The following is a 15,956-nucleotide window of genomic DNA, read 5'->3' as shown; positions in this document are numbered from 1 at the left end:
AGGGCAATGTGTGTCTCCCCTCCTAGCAGAGTGCACTTACCAGGGTATGCTCTGTGCCAGGCAGGAGACTGCCTCTATTGTCTTCGAGCTGGTCTCATGTGAATGGGGTAGTGCCAGATGTTTGGCTAGCAAGGAGGCCTGGCCTTGTGGCTCTCTGAACTGTCTATTTGGATAGCCGTGGGATCACATTCCTTCCAATCGTATGCTGACTCAGCTGGAGGCTTGGGGAGTGCTCCTGTCCCAGCATCACCTCATAGGCTGCTCCTCAGAGGACCTGACCTGCCTCTCATGCTCCCTGGGACTCCAGTCAAGCAGTGAAGCGGACTGAGCCCAGCTCTTCTTTCATGAACCCATGGACTACTGACTAAATTGAGGTATGAATAAAAATATCCTACGCCCATCCCCTCCACCCACCTTGAGCACTTTTAGAGAAAGAGAAGAAAAAAAATTGTTTATTGCTGCATTTTTGGACACCTGATCTGGAAAGTGGGCAGACTGAAAACACCTGCTGCACTGAGTCCTTAGGGAAGAGAGTCAATGTTCATCTAGTCATTGTAAAGGACTAAAGTCTAAAATGGATGCTGCAGGCTTTACAAGGCTCAGAGGGTTTTTGGCTTGCTACTAAACTATTTTACTGTCAGGGTGATGGACCAGTGGAACATGCTGCCCAGGGAGGTTGTGGAGTCTCCTTCCTTGGAGGTCTTCAACACCTGCCTGGACATGTTCCTGTGTGACCTGATCTAGGTGGACCTGCTTCTGCAGGGGGGTTGGACTAGATGATCTCTAGAGGTCACTTCCAACCCCTACCATTCTATGATTCTAAAGCCAGTGACGGGTACCTGGGCATCTTGTAGATATCATTGTTGAAGTCACTATCACAGCAGATGTCCGAGGTTTCTTTGTGTTTTTGCTATGGCATAAGTGATTTTAACATACAAAGTCAATTAACAGGAGGAGGGATTCACCATTAGTTAAAATCACTGATGTTACAAATTGGAAGTTGCACTGAGAGAAGAAGCAGCTGAATATGGCCAAGTAGTGTCTTCTGTCTTCTTGAGCTTTTTCCTGACCTGTATGCATAATGTGGTTTGTATGGGGAGTGACAGGGAGTGGACAGACAACAAACCCTTCCCCAAACTGGAAACTGCCTACGACAGCCTCGTTTCTCCGATTTATCCAAGTAGTTCGTCATGCTGTGGTCAATTCACTTTGTTGCCATCCAGGAAATGCAGGTAAACAGCATGCAAGCATACTGGTGATATTAAACAAAATACACTTTTTCCTTGTGACTGCACACCGTTGGCATCTCTAGTGTCCATTTTGTGGTAGAGGAAATGCTCTGACCCAAGGATTGCTTAAAAAAATTGAGCAAGAGCTCTTAGGAATGTAGCGTGAGCCATCATACCTAATGCTCACTGTTTATGTCATGGTGAGGAGATAGTTTTTCCCCACACACACCAATACAGGGGTACTGTGGTGCCTAAATAATTGACCATCTTAAATTTCCCTTAGCTCTAACACCTGGAAAGGGCTGGGGCTGTATAAAATACCATCTATTGCTAATTCTTTATACAGCCCTAGTACCTCTCACCCTGAAGGACCAGACCCCTTGAACTCTGGACTATGACTACCTTCCCATTTCCCCCAAAAGGCCACAGTAAATGAGGTCTCAGTGAAGTCCAGCTGCATGATAACAGCTGCTGCCGTATGCTCCCCTAAAGGGAAAGTGGGGCCTGTTTTGGGGTGTGATGGGACCAAGTGGCTGTAAGCCTTGCATTTTCTCTGTCTCAGAGCTCTTTGCTGCTCTTGGAGAAGTGACCCTGCAGAAGAGGGTCCTGAAGGATGTAACAGCAGCCATGTAGAGCCTTTGCTGGAAGGAAAAGTTGTGCACAATTCAGAGCAAGTACTACTTTCTGAAAACCTCTAGTAAAGAGGAGCTGTGGAGAATTAGACAGCTAATTGGGTCTGTGTTGGGATGCTTTAGTACCCATGCTGAAATTTGGCCAAGGAAATGAAGCTGACACCTTTCACTGTTGAACACAAATAAACCATTATTTCCAAGGGATCTTTCACAACCAGCATTGGTGAGGATTTATCACACATGATGTCCAAACCTGAATGCACCTGGCTCCGGTATGGGATCACTGGTGATTGTTTTGTTGGATTTGGGTTGGTTTTTTAATATTCCATTTTCAGCTGGAAATTACTGATGTGACCAAAGTCCGATTTCTTTCAGCAGTTTCTCCCTTCCTCCCCCCACCTTTTCGCACTCCCTGAGGTCTGACCATCTGGAAATCCTCCTCCACCTCTTCATCATGTGTGAATTTCCACCTAGGGCTGAAAGTGTCACTGTACTAAAGTGTGATGCATTAACACATTGAGGCAGAAAGCAGAGGGGAGTTGGGGATTATAACACTTCATGACCCACTCTGCAGTCGCTCTATGATTTAATCATCTTTATCAGCTTGTATCCTTTTCTTTGTATCCCTGTATTTTCTCTCTATCCTTTGTTAAAATATTCCCATAATTAAAAAAACCAGTCTCACTCTACACAAACAAGTAAACTGCAGCACCTTGGCTTGAGACTAGGATCAACTGAAAAAGGCAAATGTCTCAAGGAGAACGTGCCTCGCTCAAGCAAGCTAGGGGACCTAGATCGCTCTTTCACAATGAAGCTCAATAATTGCCCTTATCTCCCATCGAATATTGCAAACTTGGGATTCTTTCCTGCCACCCTTCATGCCCATGATCTGAGCAACTGTAGTTAGAATTTTTATACACATATGAAGTAAAAGCACTAATAATTGCTATCTCATACAGAAATGAAACCCGGCCCCGTGAACTATTTGCTGTGGTGGTTTCTCCTTTCGGCAGAGTGGAATGGCAAACTCCCTAGTTTGGAAGTCAGTTAGCTGCATAGCCTCCTCCTAACTAAATACTGAGGCTTATTATGCTTCAAACAAACAAATAAATAAATAAATATTTCTTTTGTGGCTTGGTTGCTGTAATCATCTTGGATGTAATAATGTTGCTAGCCTCAGGGCTATATTTATTAAGATTTTAATTTAAAATCTTTCTGTCCTTCAGCATTTAAACAGAGGAAAACCCCATCTGGAGTAGCCAAAAAAAAAAAAAGAGAAGTTTCATCCTTTTTCATGCATTCCCCTCCCCTAGGCCCTCTCTCTCATCTTTTAAGCAAAAAAAAAACCCTCAAACCCTAGAACAATGCACTTTCCTGTTAAAATTAGAATGGAATAGAAGCGTTTAGGTTGGAAAAGACTTTTGAGATCCAATTGTTAACCCAGCACTGTCACATCCACCACTAAACCATTTCCCTAAGCACCACGTCTACATGTATTTTAAAGCTGGGGGCCCTGCACCCTCCTGAGACCTCAGTACCTGTGCAGGTTTGGTAGACACTGTATCTGATTAATATTATCCATGTGCTTCTATCCTTGCTGTCTGCAGAGTTGGCTTTCTTATCCTTATTTGATAGTACCAGCATATTTCACAGTAATATTTCCATATACTATGGTTTATTCTTAATAGTGCTTTTGGTAATGATCTAAACCACAGCTATAAATGCCAGGGGGCGAGACTATTACTAAAAAATGGCTTTCAAGCTGAGGAGTGAAAAAAATCCCACAATCTTAAAACCCCATTGTGGGTACATCTTCTTCAACATCTCAGTCAAGGGGACTGCCTGAGCTGTCACACTGTACTTGCTTCTCCAGGTGCTTTGGAAGAAAGAGTAGATATTAGCACCCAAGATACAGAGTTTGCAATCCATTTTGTTTCAATCCCATGGCACATTCAAGCTATTCCCTCACGAGTGGACAGGCAGCACTGACTTCTAAATGATAAATACTGAACAGGACAGAAGGTGATGCAGAAATTCTTGTTAATAACCCTCTCACATGATTTAGTACTGCTGGAACACCAGTGATGGGTGGTAGCAGAGGACCCTGCCTGTAGCTAATGTCAGTGTAGCAAACTTGGAATGTGAGACAGCCTAAACACACTTTTTATGTATGGCTAAATAGCACTGGGCAGATGACTGTAAATCATGTGGGCAAATTCAGAGCTGGGATAAATCGATAGAGCTCCACTCACTGTGACAGTGCTAGTGCTCTGCCCCCGTGGAAGATCCCTGCTTGAACTGGAGGACTTTGGTGGTGTCACAGGAGCCTTTAGCAGTGAGTGTGTTAGTTAGTCATACCACAGTCATCTTTAAAAACCCCCTCTGACGTTCTTATGCAAACAGCTGAACAGCACAACAGTTTTGGTTTGATGTAACAAAAGACTCATGAAAAAAAAAACCCCTAAGCAATTTAAGTATGAACAGATTGAAAGTTTCTTTAGATATGCAGCACCAAGGCCATGCTGTTAGTGTCAAGCTCATGCTCAAATATTTGTCAAGTGCTACTGATTCTCCAGCATAAAATGACTCAAGCTTCTCTATTCCAAGTCTCCCATGGCATTGCAAAGGTACCAGATGTTTTTTGCTTGTTAACTCCATTTAGAGTCAGAAGCAAACCTCTCCATTGTGTCACCACTCCCTGATAACCACTGATTTTCTCAGGACAGCTGATTTTAATGTTGCTCCATCATGTATCAGTCCCAGCTGGATCTGTAGAAGAAATGCACCAGTCATCTTCTAAACACACTGCCTGAGTAAGTGGCATTCAAATTACGAGAAGTCAAGTTTTAACTATTCTGTTTACCACTTAAATGCAGATTATATTTTTACTCACTTTGCTACTTTGCAAGGCTTTTGGTGTGAACTTAAACAAACATGAAAATCGTGTTCCTTAGCAGTATGCTAAAAGTGCTTATATGTTAAAAGTGCTTACCACAAAGCAGGCACTTCTTTGTTGGGCAACCAGCGCAGCTTTTTCATGTTCTCTGTGTGTCCTTACCCGCCCCAACCTATTTAGGTCAATACAAGCAACTTCAGAGGAAGTCACTGCCTGGTTATAAGGCTATGGCTTTGGACTGCAGAGGACAGACTGTAAGAGGAAACAAGAGCACTTCTGCGCCATCAGTAAGCAGCAGGTAGTTTTTGACTATCACATGGGGTATCCACCCAATGGTGTTTGGTCCTTTTACTTTGGAAATTGAAGCAGATCCCAGAACTCAGTCCCTCTGCCAAAGGACACCCTGCTTTGTGCGGAGACCTGCCTGAGGCAGCCTGCATCACTTCACGACGCCTGCGCTTCGCTCCCCATGGCAAACCTGGGGATGTGGATCACACCTTCCTGAAGAGGAACCATCGACCAACATGTTGCCCCTGAGGCACCACAAGGTAGCTGAGCTGAAGGGAGTGGGACTATGGCTGAGTTAAAGCAGGTGTAGTGGGAGTGGGAGCAGGAGATTATACTCCTGCAACCCTGTACTGCTGCTTCCCACACATCTCCATCCTGCCTGGCACTGGTTGAGGACCTGGCATTTATTACCTACTCTTCAAAACCTGTTGAGAGCTCTGTTTTCTCTCTTTTTCCTTTTCCTTTCTCTTTGTCTCATTTTCCAGGTACTTGTTGTACCTGCTTTAGATGAGGAGTTCCCAGTTTGGATAGATCCTTTGTTTCTGCCTGCTATCCCCTCTTTTTCCAAGCAGTGTTCAGAGTAGGATCCCTTTTTTTTAGAGATGGTGAATCTCTGTTAACAGTTTTCAATTAAAGAAGCACAAGCAGGAGCAAAAGAAACAGATCAACCCCTTAGTGAGGTTTTTCATGAGTTAGGTCTACCTTTGCCAGTCCAGAAAAGGTCCAGTTCATTCAGAATGGCATTTACCTACTTGACTTTCAACAGGGCTTTCCCTTCTACAGAATGACAGGGCTTTTGAAACATCCACGGGTTTTGTTGCTGTTGTTTAAAAAGTCATTGTGTGTATTGAGGAATCAGTCAGATTCATAGATCTATAATTTCATCTGAAGCCAAAGAATGGCAGGAATACAAATTTCGGATAGAGCGCAGTGCTCCCAGACTGTCCCTGTAACTGTGTGTCTTGGTTTCTTTCTATTTCCAGCAAGACAATGGCCACCTTGTAAAAAGCTCTTTCAGATCCAAGGCAGAAGTATATACTTCAAGGTCTAGCCTTGAAACTTCTGTAGGATAGCAATGCTCTTCTGAAGTGCCATTTAAAACAGATTGTGTTTCACTACGTGCAAAAATCCCCCATATAGATGCAGCTATAGGAGCAAAAAAAAGTGCTTTTGCCAGTATAGCCTATTTTATTTGGGAGATGCTTGCAGAAAAAGATGCTTGTGCTAGTAAAACTTATATTTGCTGTTTATCAAAGGAGAAGCATTTCTAGTGCAAACTGGGCCTCTTACATATGAAGCTTTATTCAGTTCAGCCATTGGTACAGAAAAGAAAATCCTTCCTCAAAGGGATTAGTAAGGTTACCTAATAGATATTATTAATGGGTTAAGAACATAAAAGGTGCTTTGGCAATATGTGAGGGGCTAGACCCTTTGCTAGTGTAAATTGCCCATGGTCCCACTGAGGGCATCCTGGAAATCCAGAGCAGTGAGGGAGCTGCCTTGTGCCATCGCTGTCTGCTCAGTTTCTAGAGCTTCCGACTGACTTGGGAAGGTCAGAGCTGCACTGACCAGCCTTTCCAGAAGCATTGAGTCCTGCACCTGCTCCCCTCAAGAAAAATGTGCATAAGCAAAACCCTGGGTTATAGAGGAAGAGTCGTAGCAGTTTGATGCCTCGGTAACATGCTGATCTACACTGGCTAAGGATCTCAGTTTATACTGATTTCATTATCCTAGTAGCTTTAATAAGCATCAGATTCCAGTCACGAGACTTGATGTTTGTACAGAAAATACTCTCTGATACTGTACTTTCTCATTGTGGGGCTGCCTGGCTAACTGTGTGCTTCCCCATTAACCACAAATCCCAGCCATTTCCTTCCCAGCTTTCCTCTGCATTTAATGTATGGAAAAGCATGACCCTGAATCAGATGAATAGCAGCCGGTTTGAGAAGGTGTGTGTGAAAATGTGTCCTCACGCAGATGAGCTCAGAACAAATAGAATAGAGGGGAGGAAGGGAGGAGAGCAGAGAGGGGGGAGTGCGAAGCTACCCTTTCCCTGAGACTTCAGCCACTGTGTGGAAGCAACAAGTTTATGCCCAAGGGAACAGACTGAAAGCTGAGGAGACCTTGAAATTAACAGAGCTTTACTGCTCAATCAATAGGCCGTGCTCCCCGACCGAGATTAGAAATCAAATGGCACATCTCTTTCTGTTAACCCTGTTTGCTCTCCCTGTAGGCTCTTCTGTCTGAAAGCATCTAAGGTTTGATTAAGTTCTTCTCTAGGAGGAAGCCAGAGAGAGTCCATTGTGTGAGCTGCCTCTAGAATGCTGTGTTGGACACACTTTAAATAACAATAGAGGTTATTAGCGTATTTTTTGTTAGTAATTGCTACAGAAGATAAGTCTTCCCAGTATTTGAATATGCAAAAAGGCTTTGGCTAACCAAAAAAAAAAAGGGGGGGGGAAAGCCAAACCAAACTGTGCCACTGCAGTGAGTAACAGGGATGATTAAATGTTACTGTATGCAAAAAATTAAAACCTTCTACTAGAAATACCTTCCCAGCTTTGTTATCCCCACCGAAGACACAATATTCCCCCTCTTTGGCATTTCATTCTCACCGGGCCAACGAAATACTTCTTTTCAAAGGGAGAGCAACTGTGTTTGCACCTATTTCTTGTTTGACAGTGACCTCTATGAACCAGTCATCACTGCTCTGCCTGTTGTTTTCTTGTTAGCTCTTTGCTGTCAAATTAATTACTGTGAAGTACTAAGCTCGTTGCATTCACGTGCTCTCATTAGCTCACAGGATGTCAGAGTGATTGGATTTTTAGCATTATTTCTTTTTTTACATTCCCGGCTTTCCATTCAAAACCTGTTACTGGCAGGGAGGAAATACTGTATCTAATTCTGGTCTCCCATCAGAGTAGCTCCGGTGATACTGAGGATTTGATTTACAGTGCCGCACATGCAACTAGACTGGGCTCCTATTAAAAACAACACGAACAATCAGATTGGGAATCGCCAAGTTATTTCGAAGTTCAGTATCAAGTGCCTTCCCTTTCGCAATACAGAACAAGAAAGAAAAGACTGACGGTGAGAGCAGCAGTTGTCCTTTCCATTCTTAAATCACAGTAATGAGCTGATCCACCGGTTGACCCTCTTTACACTCCTGAGTCGCTTGTATTAGTGATAACTAGCCGAGCTCACGTGTGTGCAGTCCGGGAGCGCAGGAGAAGTTTCATTCTTCCAAAAATGAGCTGCAGGGGCTTCTTTGCTGTCATGCTTGAAATCTGTGCCTCTCGCATCTGCCCTTCGGAAAAGGTGAAGGTCTTGAGATTTGTTTTCGCTCTTGAAGGTAGATTCTTTTTTCTTTCTTTGTATAAAAAAACAGCGAAAAGAGGGAAATCTGAGCGCGGCCGGCAGCGCCGTTGCCCGAGCCCATTCCCGCTGCCGCGCCGTCGCGGGCTCAGCCCTGGGTGCGCCTCCGCGCAGTGCGGAGCGCCGTGCGGGCCTCGGCCTCCGTCCCGCCGCGCAGGCTCCGGTCCCGTCCCGCCGCGCCCCGCTCGGCGCCCCCCGCGCCCCCGCCCGGGGCGGCCCCGACCCGGCCGCGGCCCCGCCGCCCGCTTCCCCGCGCGGCCCAGAGGGGGCGCCCTCTGCCCAGGCTTCCCCGCGGCGGCGCGGGGCGGGGCGGCGGCGCGCGGGGTGCCCCGGGGCCGCGGGTCGCGCAGGTGGAGCCGCTGCCGCACGGCCCGTGCGCGACCCGGCCCGGCCCGCGGCTGCCGCGGAGCTGCGAGGAGCGCGGAGCCGCTCGCCAGCATGCCCCGGTGCCGCGGCCGCAGAACTGCGCCCCGCCCCTGGCCCCTGTTACCTGCTGGGGGGGAGCCGGGTGGGAACTTCTCCGGAGCCCTGTGCGGGGGAATGACGGCCACCCCTTCTCCCCCCGCCTTCCCCGCAAAGCCCGGGGCTGGCCCGCGGAGCGGCGGAGGAAAACCCATTCCCGAGGCACGGGCAGGGCCGGCAACTCCCGCCGGCTCCCCGTCGCGGCCGCGGGAGCGCGGCGTTCCCGTTATCTCCCGTCGGCCGCCGCCTCCAGCCCCCCCCCCCCCCGCCCCTTTTCGCCCTGCGCCAGGCTCCGCGCCCGCGTCCCTCCTGCCCCGCGCAAAACACATACAATCCCCGGCACCCGCCCCGATTACCCGGCCCATTCAAACAAACAAACAAAAACCCGCCCCGTCACAAAGCCAACCCGATGGTAAACTTTCTAATGACTTCTTCTTTCAAGTGCTTAAAAGGCAAGGAACACCGCGGGGGGGGGGGAGGGGGAGTAGGGGGAATCCATCTCCCGGTTGGGGCGGGATGGGGGGGCAGGGGCTGCTGGCGCTCGGGGTCCGTCTCTCCGTCCTGCCGGGGGCTGGGACAGGGACGCGGGTCGGTATGCGGCGGGTGTGTTTGCAGGAGCCGGGAGAGAGGGAGGGAGGGGACGGGGGGAGTTAAAGAAACAGCATAGTTAATATTTCCACATCAGGAAGTTACTGTAATAGCCCAGGGGGCAAAAGACTTAATCTCCTAAATAGTGAGGAACCCATGGCGTCTCTGTTATAGGTTGGAGTTCCCACGTGGTTTTAACTCCTGTATAAAAGTTTCAGTAGAAAGTGCCACAATGTCGTGATTTTGCAGGGGGGGGAAATTAGCAGGAGGAGATCAGAGGAAGATAAGCGAGGAGTGAGCCGCTTCCCCGAGACCTTCCACTGCGGATCCAAGAAGGAACATCAGACGCGTTAAAAAAAACAAAAACAAAACAAAACACAGCGTTCAAGCCAGCACAAGGCGAGCGAAAGATCAAAAAGACGCGGAGAGAGAGTGAGACATTAACTGGAGCAGCAGCAGCAGCAGCAACAACAGCAAAAATCACACTTAAATAATAATAACAATAATAGTAATAATAAAACCCAAACCACCAACAAGGGAGATATTGTTTAAAAAGAGCGAGCGAGGGAGCGAGCTGAAGAGCTGGTCTGACCGAGTGGATCCGTGCAGCTTCTCCTGGGATCGCCGGGATCGAGCCGATTCTCCGCTCCGCGGCCGTGCAGCGTGCGGTGCTGCTGCCCGCGGGGGTAGGGGGGGCCGCGCCGGGCGCCGCCGCCGCAGCATCCTCGCCGGACTCCGGACCCTCCGCGCTGCTTTGAAAATAAAAGCATCTCGCCAATAATAAGCGGGGCTGTGGGGGGAGAAGACTCGCAACTGTGGAGCTGCTAGCCGCGTCCCCCCCCTCCCCGCCGCCCCCGCCCTCTCCCCAGCTATGCTCCGGGTCAACTTTGATGGCACGTTGAGAAGCAGCGGGCGCTGAAGGGGGACAACCGAGCGGCGCGGCGCGGAGCCGACCTGCTCAGAGACCTGCACCCACGGCCTGTGGATTGTTGTCTTGCGGGGGCGGAGTGGGCGGGGGGGTACAAGTGGCATTTCTCCCCCCCCCACCCCCCCCCTCCTTCCAGGCTATAAATTGGATTGTATATAAATCTGCTTCGTTTATCTCCCTGACCCCCCTCAATGACGCCGGACTAAAGAGCTCCTCTCCGCGGCCCGCCCGGACCTGCCGAAGCGAGCGATGGACCAGGAGCGGCTGCGCCCGGGGATGCCCCTCTGAAGCGGCGCAGGGCACCGGGGCAGCGCGCCGCCGCCTCCCCCCTCCCCGGCTCCCCTCGCACCTCCGGCTCTGCTCCCCGCTCCCCCCCTCCCTCCTCCCTGGGCTCCGCAGCCACCCCCTCACCTGCTGCCGTCCCCCTCCCCCGTGGAGCCGGGCTCTCCGTGCACGCCAAGCCTGCTGCCCCCCCCCCCGCCCCCCCCCCGCCTCCCTCCCCAACTTCGCCCTCGGTGCCTGCGTGTGCCGCCTCTCCCCCTCCGCCTCCCCGGCGGCACACGCCGCTTCCCCGGGCGCCCCCTCCCTCCGCCGCGGCTCCCCCCCTGCGCGGAGCGGTTGCGGCCCCCCAGCTTGGCTGCCACCGCCCCCTCCGCGCCGCGGAGCGCACGGAGCGGCGCTGCCTGCAGACGGGCTCCCTGCGGCGCTCCGCGGCGGCCCGCAGCTCGGCCCCCCGCTCCTCCGCCATGGACGGGGCGGCTCGCCGCGGGGTGCTGGCCGCGCTGCTCGCCTGCGGGCTGCTCCTGCTGGGCGCCGCGGCCACCCCGACCCCGCCGGCCCCCGCCGGCGGCTCCCCGCAGGACACATGCACCTCCTGCGGCTTCCGGCGGCCCGAGGAGCCGGGCAAGGTGGACGGGGATTTCCTGGAGGCGGTCAAGAGACACATCCTGAGCCGGCTGCAGATGCGGGACCGGCCCAACATCACGCACGCCGTGCCCAAGGCGGCCATGGTCACGGCGCTGCGCAAGCTGCACGCCGGCAAGGTGCGGGAGGACGGCCGCGTCGAGATCCCCAGCCTGGACGGGCAGGCGAGCGCCGGGCCCCCAGCCCACGACCCCGTCTCCGAGATCATCAGCTTCGCCGAGACAGGTGGGCGCCGCCCGGCCCCGCGCCCCCACCGCCCGCTCCCCCCCTGCGCGATCCGCCTCGCTGCCCTGCCCCGCCGCTCTCCCTGCCTGTCCTGCCTCGCCCCGGTGGTCCCCCTGCTTGCCGCCTGACAGTTGCCCCGCTCGACCCCTGCCTGTCAGTCTCCCCGCTCACCTTGCCTGTCCTCCCGACCACCTTCTCTGTCCCCCCGCCTGACCCCTGGCACTTTCCCCGTCCACCCTTGCCTGGCCTCCTGTCCTGCCCTGCCCGTCCCCCAGCGCGCTGAGGGCACCTGGACGCCGGGCTCACCCGCATGCCCTCTGCCTCGCCCCCTCTCCTTTCTGCCCTGCACCATCTCGTCCCGGCCCTGCCCGCTCCTTTCCGTAGTCCCTGCGTGTGCCCCTGTGCCCGGGATTCTCCCCGGGTTGTGCCCTGCAGCTCCCCTCGCTGCATCCGTCCCTCCATCCCTCCGCTGCCGCCGTGCCCCCGGCTTCCCTTCGGCGGTCCTTCCAGCCGCACCTTGCCTTGCCTCCATCCCTGTGCATCCCACTGTCCCTCCTCTGCCTGTCCCACTCCATCTCTTGCATCCCTTGCCTCATCTCTCTGCCCTGAACGTTCATCTGGTTCACTGCATGCAGCTGTCTGTTGAGGCTTGCATTCGCTCGTCCTCCCTTGCCGTTTATTTAGCTTTCATTCCTAGTGTTGGCCTTGTCTGTTTGTCCCCTGTGTGCAGCCTCCTAGCAAGTGTGTCTGTCTCCTCTCTGTCCGTCAGTCCGTTTACTAACTGTGCCATCCATCCCCACGGTACCAGCCATCTCAGTCCTGTCCAGCCATTGCAGTTATGTGTCACCGAATCCCTTTAGCGGAGCTTTCCAGCAGTTTATCCAGGCAACCACTGTGCCTGTGAACTTTGCACATCTGGATGCAGCACCATTGCTCTGCAAATTAGCTCTCTGCTGTCTACCTGCCCATCTCTCCTTTCCATCATTGCTCAGTTCATTTTTCTCTCTCTCTATCTTCCCTTGGCATCTACATATCATTTGTCCACAAAATAAATCTCATTCTATCCTGTGTGCTGCCCACTCATCTTCTTTATCTACCCTCCCACTTACCAAAGGCATATACATTTACAGTATCTATGGGATCTGTTGCATTATACATATGCTTGTTACATTCACATACAAAATTTATGGGCACACACAATCTCACACAACACAAGTGATGTGGATCGGTGCAGCAACACCGTGCTGTTCTTTTTCTGTCGCTGTCACCACAGTTTATAAGGAAGTTGTGCATTTCCTAACCTTCTTAGCGTATATTTTGGGGGTTTATTATTTTTTAATAGGCTCTTGTTGGGAGATCTGAGCTGGGCTTGTACTTCCATTTGGTGTTCAATCAATCGCTGGCTTTTGTAACACTTCCAAAATCGACTTGATGTAAAAGATAGACAAACACAGTGAAAATTTTTGTCACTGAAGTATTACAAGGTACCGAATGGGCTCTGGAGCCACATTTGAAAGGCATCTGGGGTAACGAATGAAGACAGCGAGCATGCTAAAAACCCCATTCAGAGACTGACAAAAATAATGAAGATTCTTGGGGAAAGAAAAGGAAGAAAAATCTACATTTGGCTGTGTACAGAAAGAAGCAAAACAGATAAGAGCAGATGAGAAAATGCCTTTCCAGCAATAATTTTAAGTAGCAATTGGGGAGGCTTTGATTCAAGGACCAGAATTACAAGTCTCGGCCATAAAGGCCAGCTTGCACATTTATCACCTACGCCGAATTTAGTTAGGACTTAGAGTAGAAAATTGCAGGGGGGCCACTGGTGTTTCTTGAAACATTTTGTGCGGCAGGCTTTTTTGTTTACAAATAAGGGGTTATGCCAGGCATTTGGTGACATTTGGTTTTCCGTGAGGATTTTGCTTCCTTAATTCTGGCGTTATTGAAAAGCGCATTGAGAGCAGTCAGTAACGGCGCTGCAGCGAGAGCGCTGCTTCACGGCCTCGCCTTGTAGGGGAGTTTATCCTTTTTAGGGGGGGAAAAGGCAGGGATCGAAATGATTAGTAATAGCAGATATTCTACCAGGCTAAGCAGGGGTTAGCTTCATCTGTTGGACAAGCAGGCACGTTACTGGCGTGTTTTCCCCTCTGTCTCGCGAATCTTCTCAGTGAAACCGCGGTGAGAATACGTGAAAATCGAAACAAAATCCCTGGTTTGGCATTGGCGTTGCAGTGGTTATTGAAAGGGCTCTCCCCGTGAGAATTGGCAGGTAGCTGAAAGTTAAAACTATTCTTCAACCGACGAGATGGCACAGAGTCCGAGTGCCGCTCTTTTCGAGGTGCTGCCGTAGCGTCTTTTGAGCTGTCTGGCTGGAAAACCCCCTTATTCTGAAGAGCTCTCACTGGTGTCTGTGGATCTGACACATCCATCTACAGCCCGATGATGAACATTGCTGTGGGAAGTCCCTTTTCGATTCATTTCGATTGCAAATTTGGGATATCTAATTCAGTGTGTGCCTTCTGGACAGCACAGCCCCGTTGCTGCTCTCTCCATCTATCTCGCTCTAGCGTTGTCCCTGAATCCAGAAATGGCACACAAGCTAACGTTTCTTTTTTGACTTAATCTTGCTGATCTCTCCTTATCTTGCAGACGATCTGGCCTCATCTAGAGTCCGCCTCTATTTCTTCATCTCGAATGAAGGGAACCAGAACTTGTTTGTCGTTCAAGCCAGCCTGTGGCTTTACTTGAAGCTGCTTCCATATGTCTTAGAGAAAGGCAGCAGGCGAAAAGTAAGAGTCAAAGTCTATTTCCAAGACCCGGACACTAGCAACAAGTGGAATGTGGTTGAAAAGAAAGTTGATCTCAAAAGAAGTGGTTGGCACACTTTTCCCATGACAGAGGCGATCCAGGCTCTGTTTGAGAGAGGAGAAAGGAGACTGAACTTGGATGTTCAATGTGAGGGCTGTGAAGAGTATTCAGTGCTGCCAATTTATGTGGACCCCGGGGAGGAATCCCACCGGCCTTTTTTAGTGGTGCAAGCCCGCCTCGCCGATAACAAACACAGGATCCGGAAAAGAGGCCTGGAGTGCGATGGCAGGACCAATCTATGTTGCAGGCAACAGTTTTACATTGACTTTAGACTCATTGGGTGGAATGACTGGATCATAGCACCATCAGGTTACTATGGGAATTACTGTGAAGGGAGCTGCCCGGCCTACTTGGCCGGCGTCCCGGGGTCGGCTTCCTCCTTTCACACCGCTGTCGTGAATCAGTACCGAATGCGGGGGCTGAACCCGGGCACCGTGAACTCCTGTTGCATTCCAACCAAACTTAGCACAATGTCAATGCTGTACTTCGATGATGAATACAACATTGTGAAAAGGGACGTTCCCAATATGATTGTGGAAGAATGTGGTTGTGCTTGATTTAAGGTGTGTTTTTTTGGGGGGGAGAGAGAGAGAGAGAGGGCGAGAGAGAGAAACATTCCTGTACAAGATGGTGTTGGAGGAAGTTTCACTGTGTATCCAGGCATCAGTGTTGGAAAGTCACTGTGGAAAAGTTTGACAAAAAAAAAAAGAAAAAAAAAGAAGAAAAAAGTCATTTCACTTTGGTGTCAGGACAGTGGCAGTTTGTGGATCTTGGACACTTATATATTCTACCACTTCTAAGTTAATGCTATGAAATATCGTAAAGACACACACACATACACACACAAAATGTGGGCATGCACACAGACACACGCTCTTACACACACAGACACAAACACACACACACACACACATACACACCAGGCAGCTCGGAAAAGGGACATGAGCACAGAAAGTCAGTGACCAGTGACGACGGACCTAAATGCCTGCCAGTACGAGTGAACGGCTGAGCAGCTGTTTCCCCGCCTGCCGGCGCAGCCAGACCGAAATGAGCTCCCTTTGCTCAGGCATAAAGCACAGACTGCGAGAACATGACGTATTCTTGCACGCAGGTGTCGAAATGACCAAACTTAGAAATTTAATGAAAAAAGTAAAAAAAAAAAAAGGTAAAAAAAAGAAAGGGAAAAAAAAAGAAGTTGACTGTCACCTCTTAGGTCTAATGGGAAGCTGCAGGACACCTGCCCTGGGAGGTGATCACTTCCTCTTAATTTATCTAAATGTAAACATCACCGATACCTGCATCTTCCTACAGCGCTTCCGTAAGGAACCGTGTGGTACCATCGGGGAGAGAGAGAGAGAAAGGAGGACGGACTCTTTAAGCAACTGCTGTATTTCTAACATCTGCTGGGCTGGTGTGAGCCGATGCTTTAACTGCCTGCTAGCGACCCGTGGATGGCTGCACCCATCCTGTCTCAGAGGGGAGATCTGGTACCGGTACCGGGCCTGTACCGCGTTGGCCGTTGGCATCTCTCGCGGTTGGGA

At 50.4% G+C, this 15,956-nt stretch overlaps 1 protein-coding gene across 1 annotated transcript; it reads left to right on the top strand.

Annotated features, from left to right (window-relative positions):
• The first annotated feature begins 11,144 nt into the window (after nucleotides 1-11,144).
• On the top strand, nucleotides 11,145-14,972 carry INHBB (inhibin subunit beta B). Its single transcript, XM_062005051.1, has 2 exons — nucleotides 11,145-11,547; nucleotides 14,197-14,972. Exons 1-2 carry the CDS (start codon nucleotides 11,145-11,147, stop codon nucleotides 14,970-14,972), a joined length of 1,179 nt encoding a protein of 392 aa, XP_061861035.1.
• Nucleotides 14,973-15,956: the final 984 nt, after the last annotated feature.

This window comes from Colius striatus, chromosome 11 (genome assembly GCF_028858725.1).
Source record: "Colius striatus isolate bColStr4 chromosome 11, bColStr4.1.hap1, whole genome shotgun sequence".
NCBI classification, from domain to species: domain Eukaryota; kingdom Metazoa; phylum Chordata; class Aves; order Coliiformes; family Coliidae; genus Colius; species Colius striatus.
The sequence above is the reverse complement of the archived record's forward strand: the minus strand, read 5'-3'. Positions and strand labels throughout refer to the sequence as shown.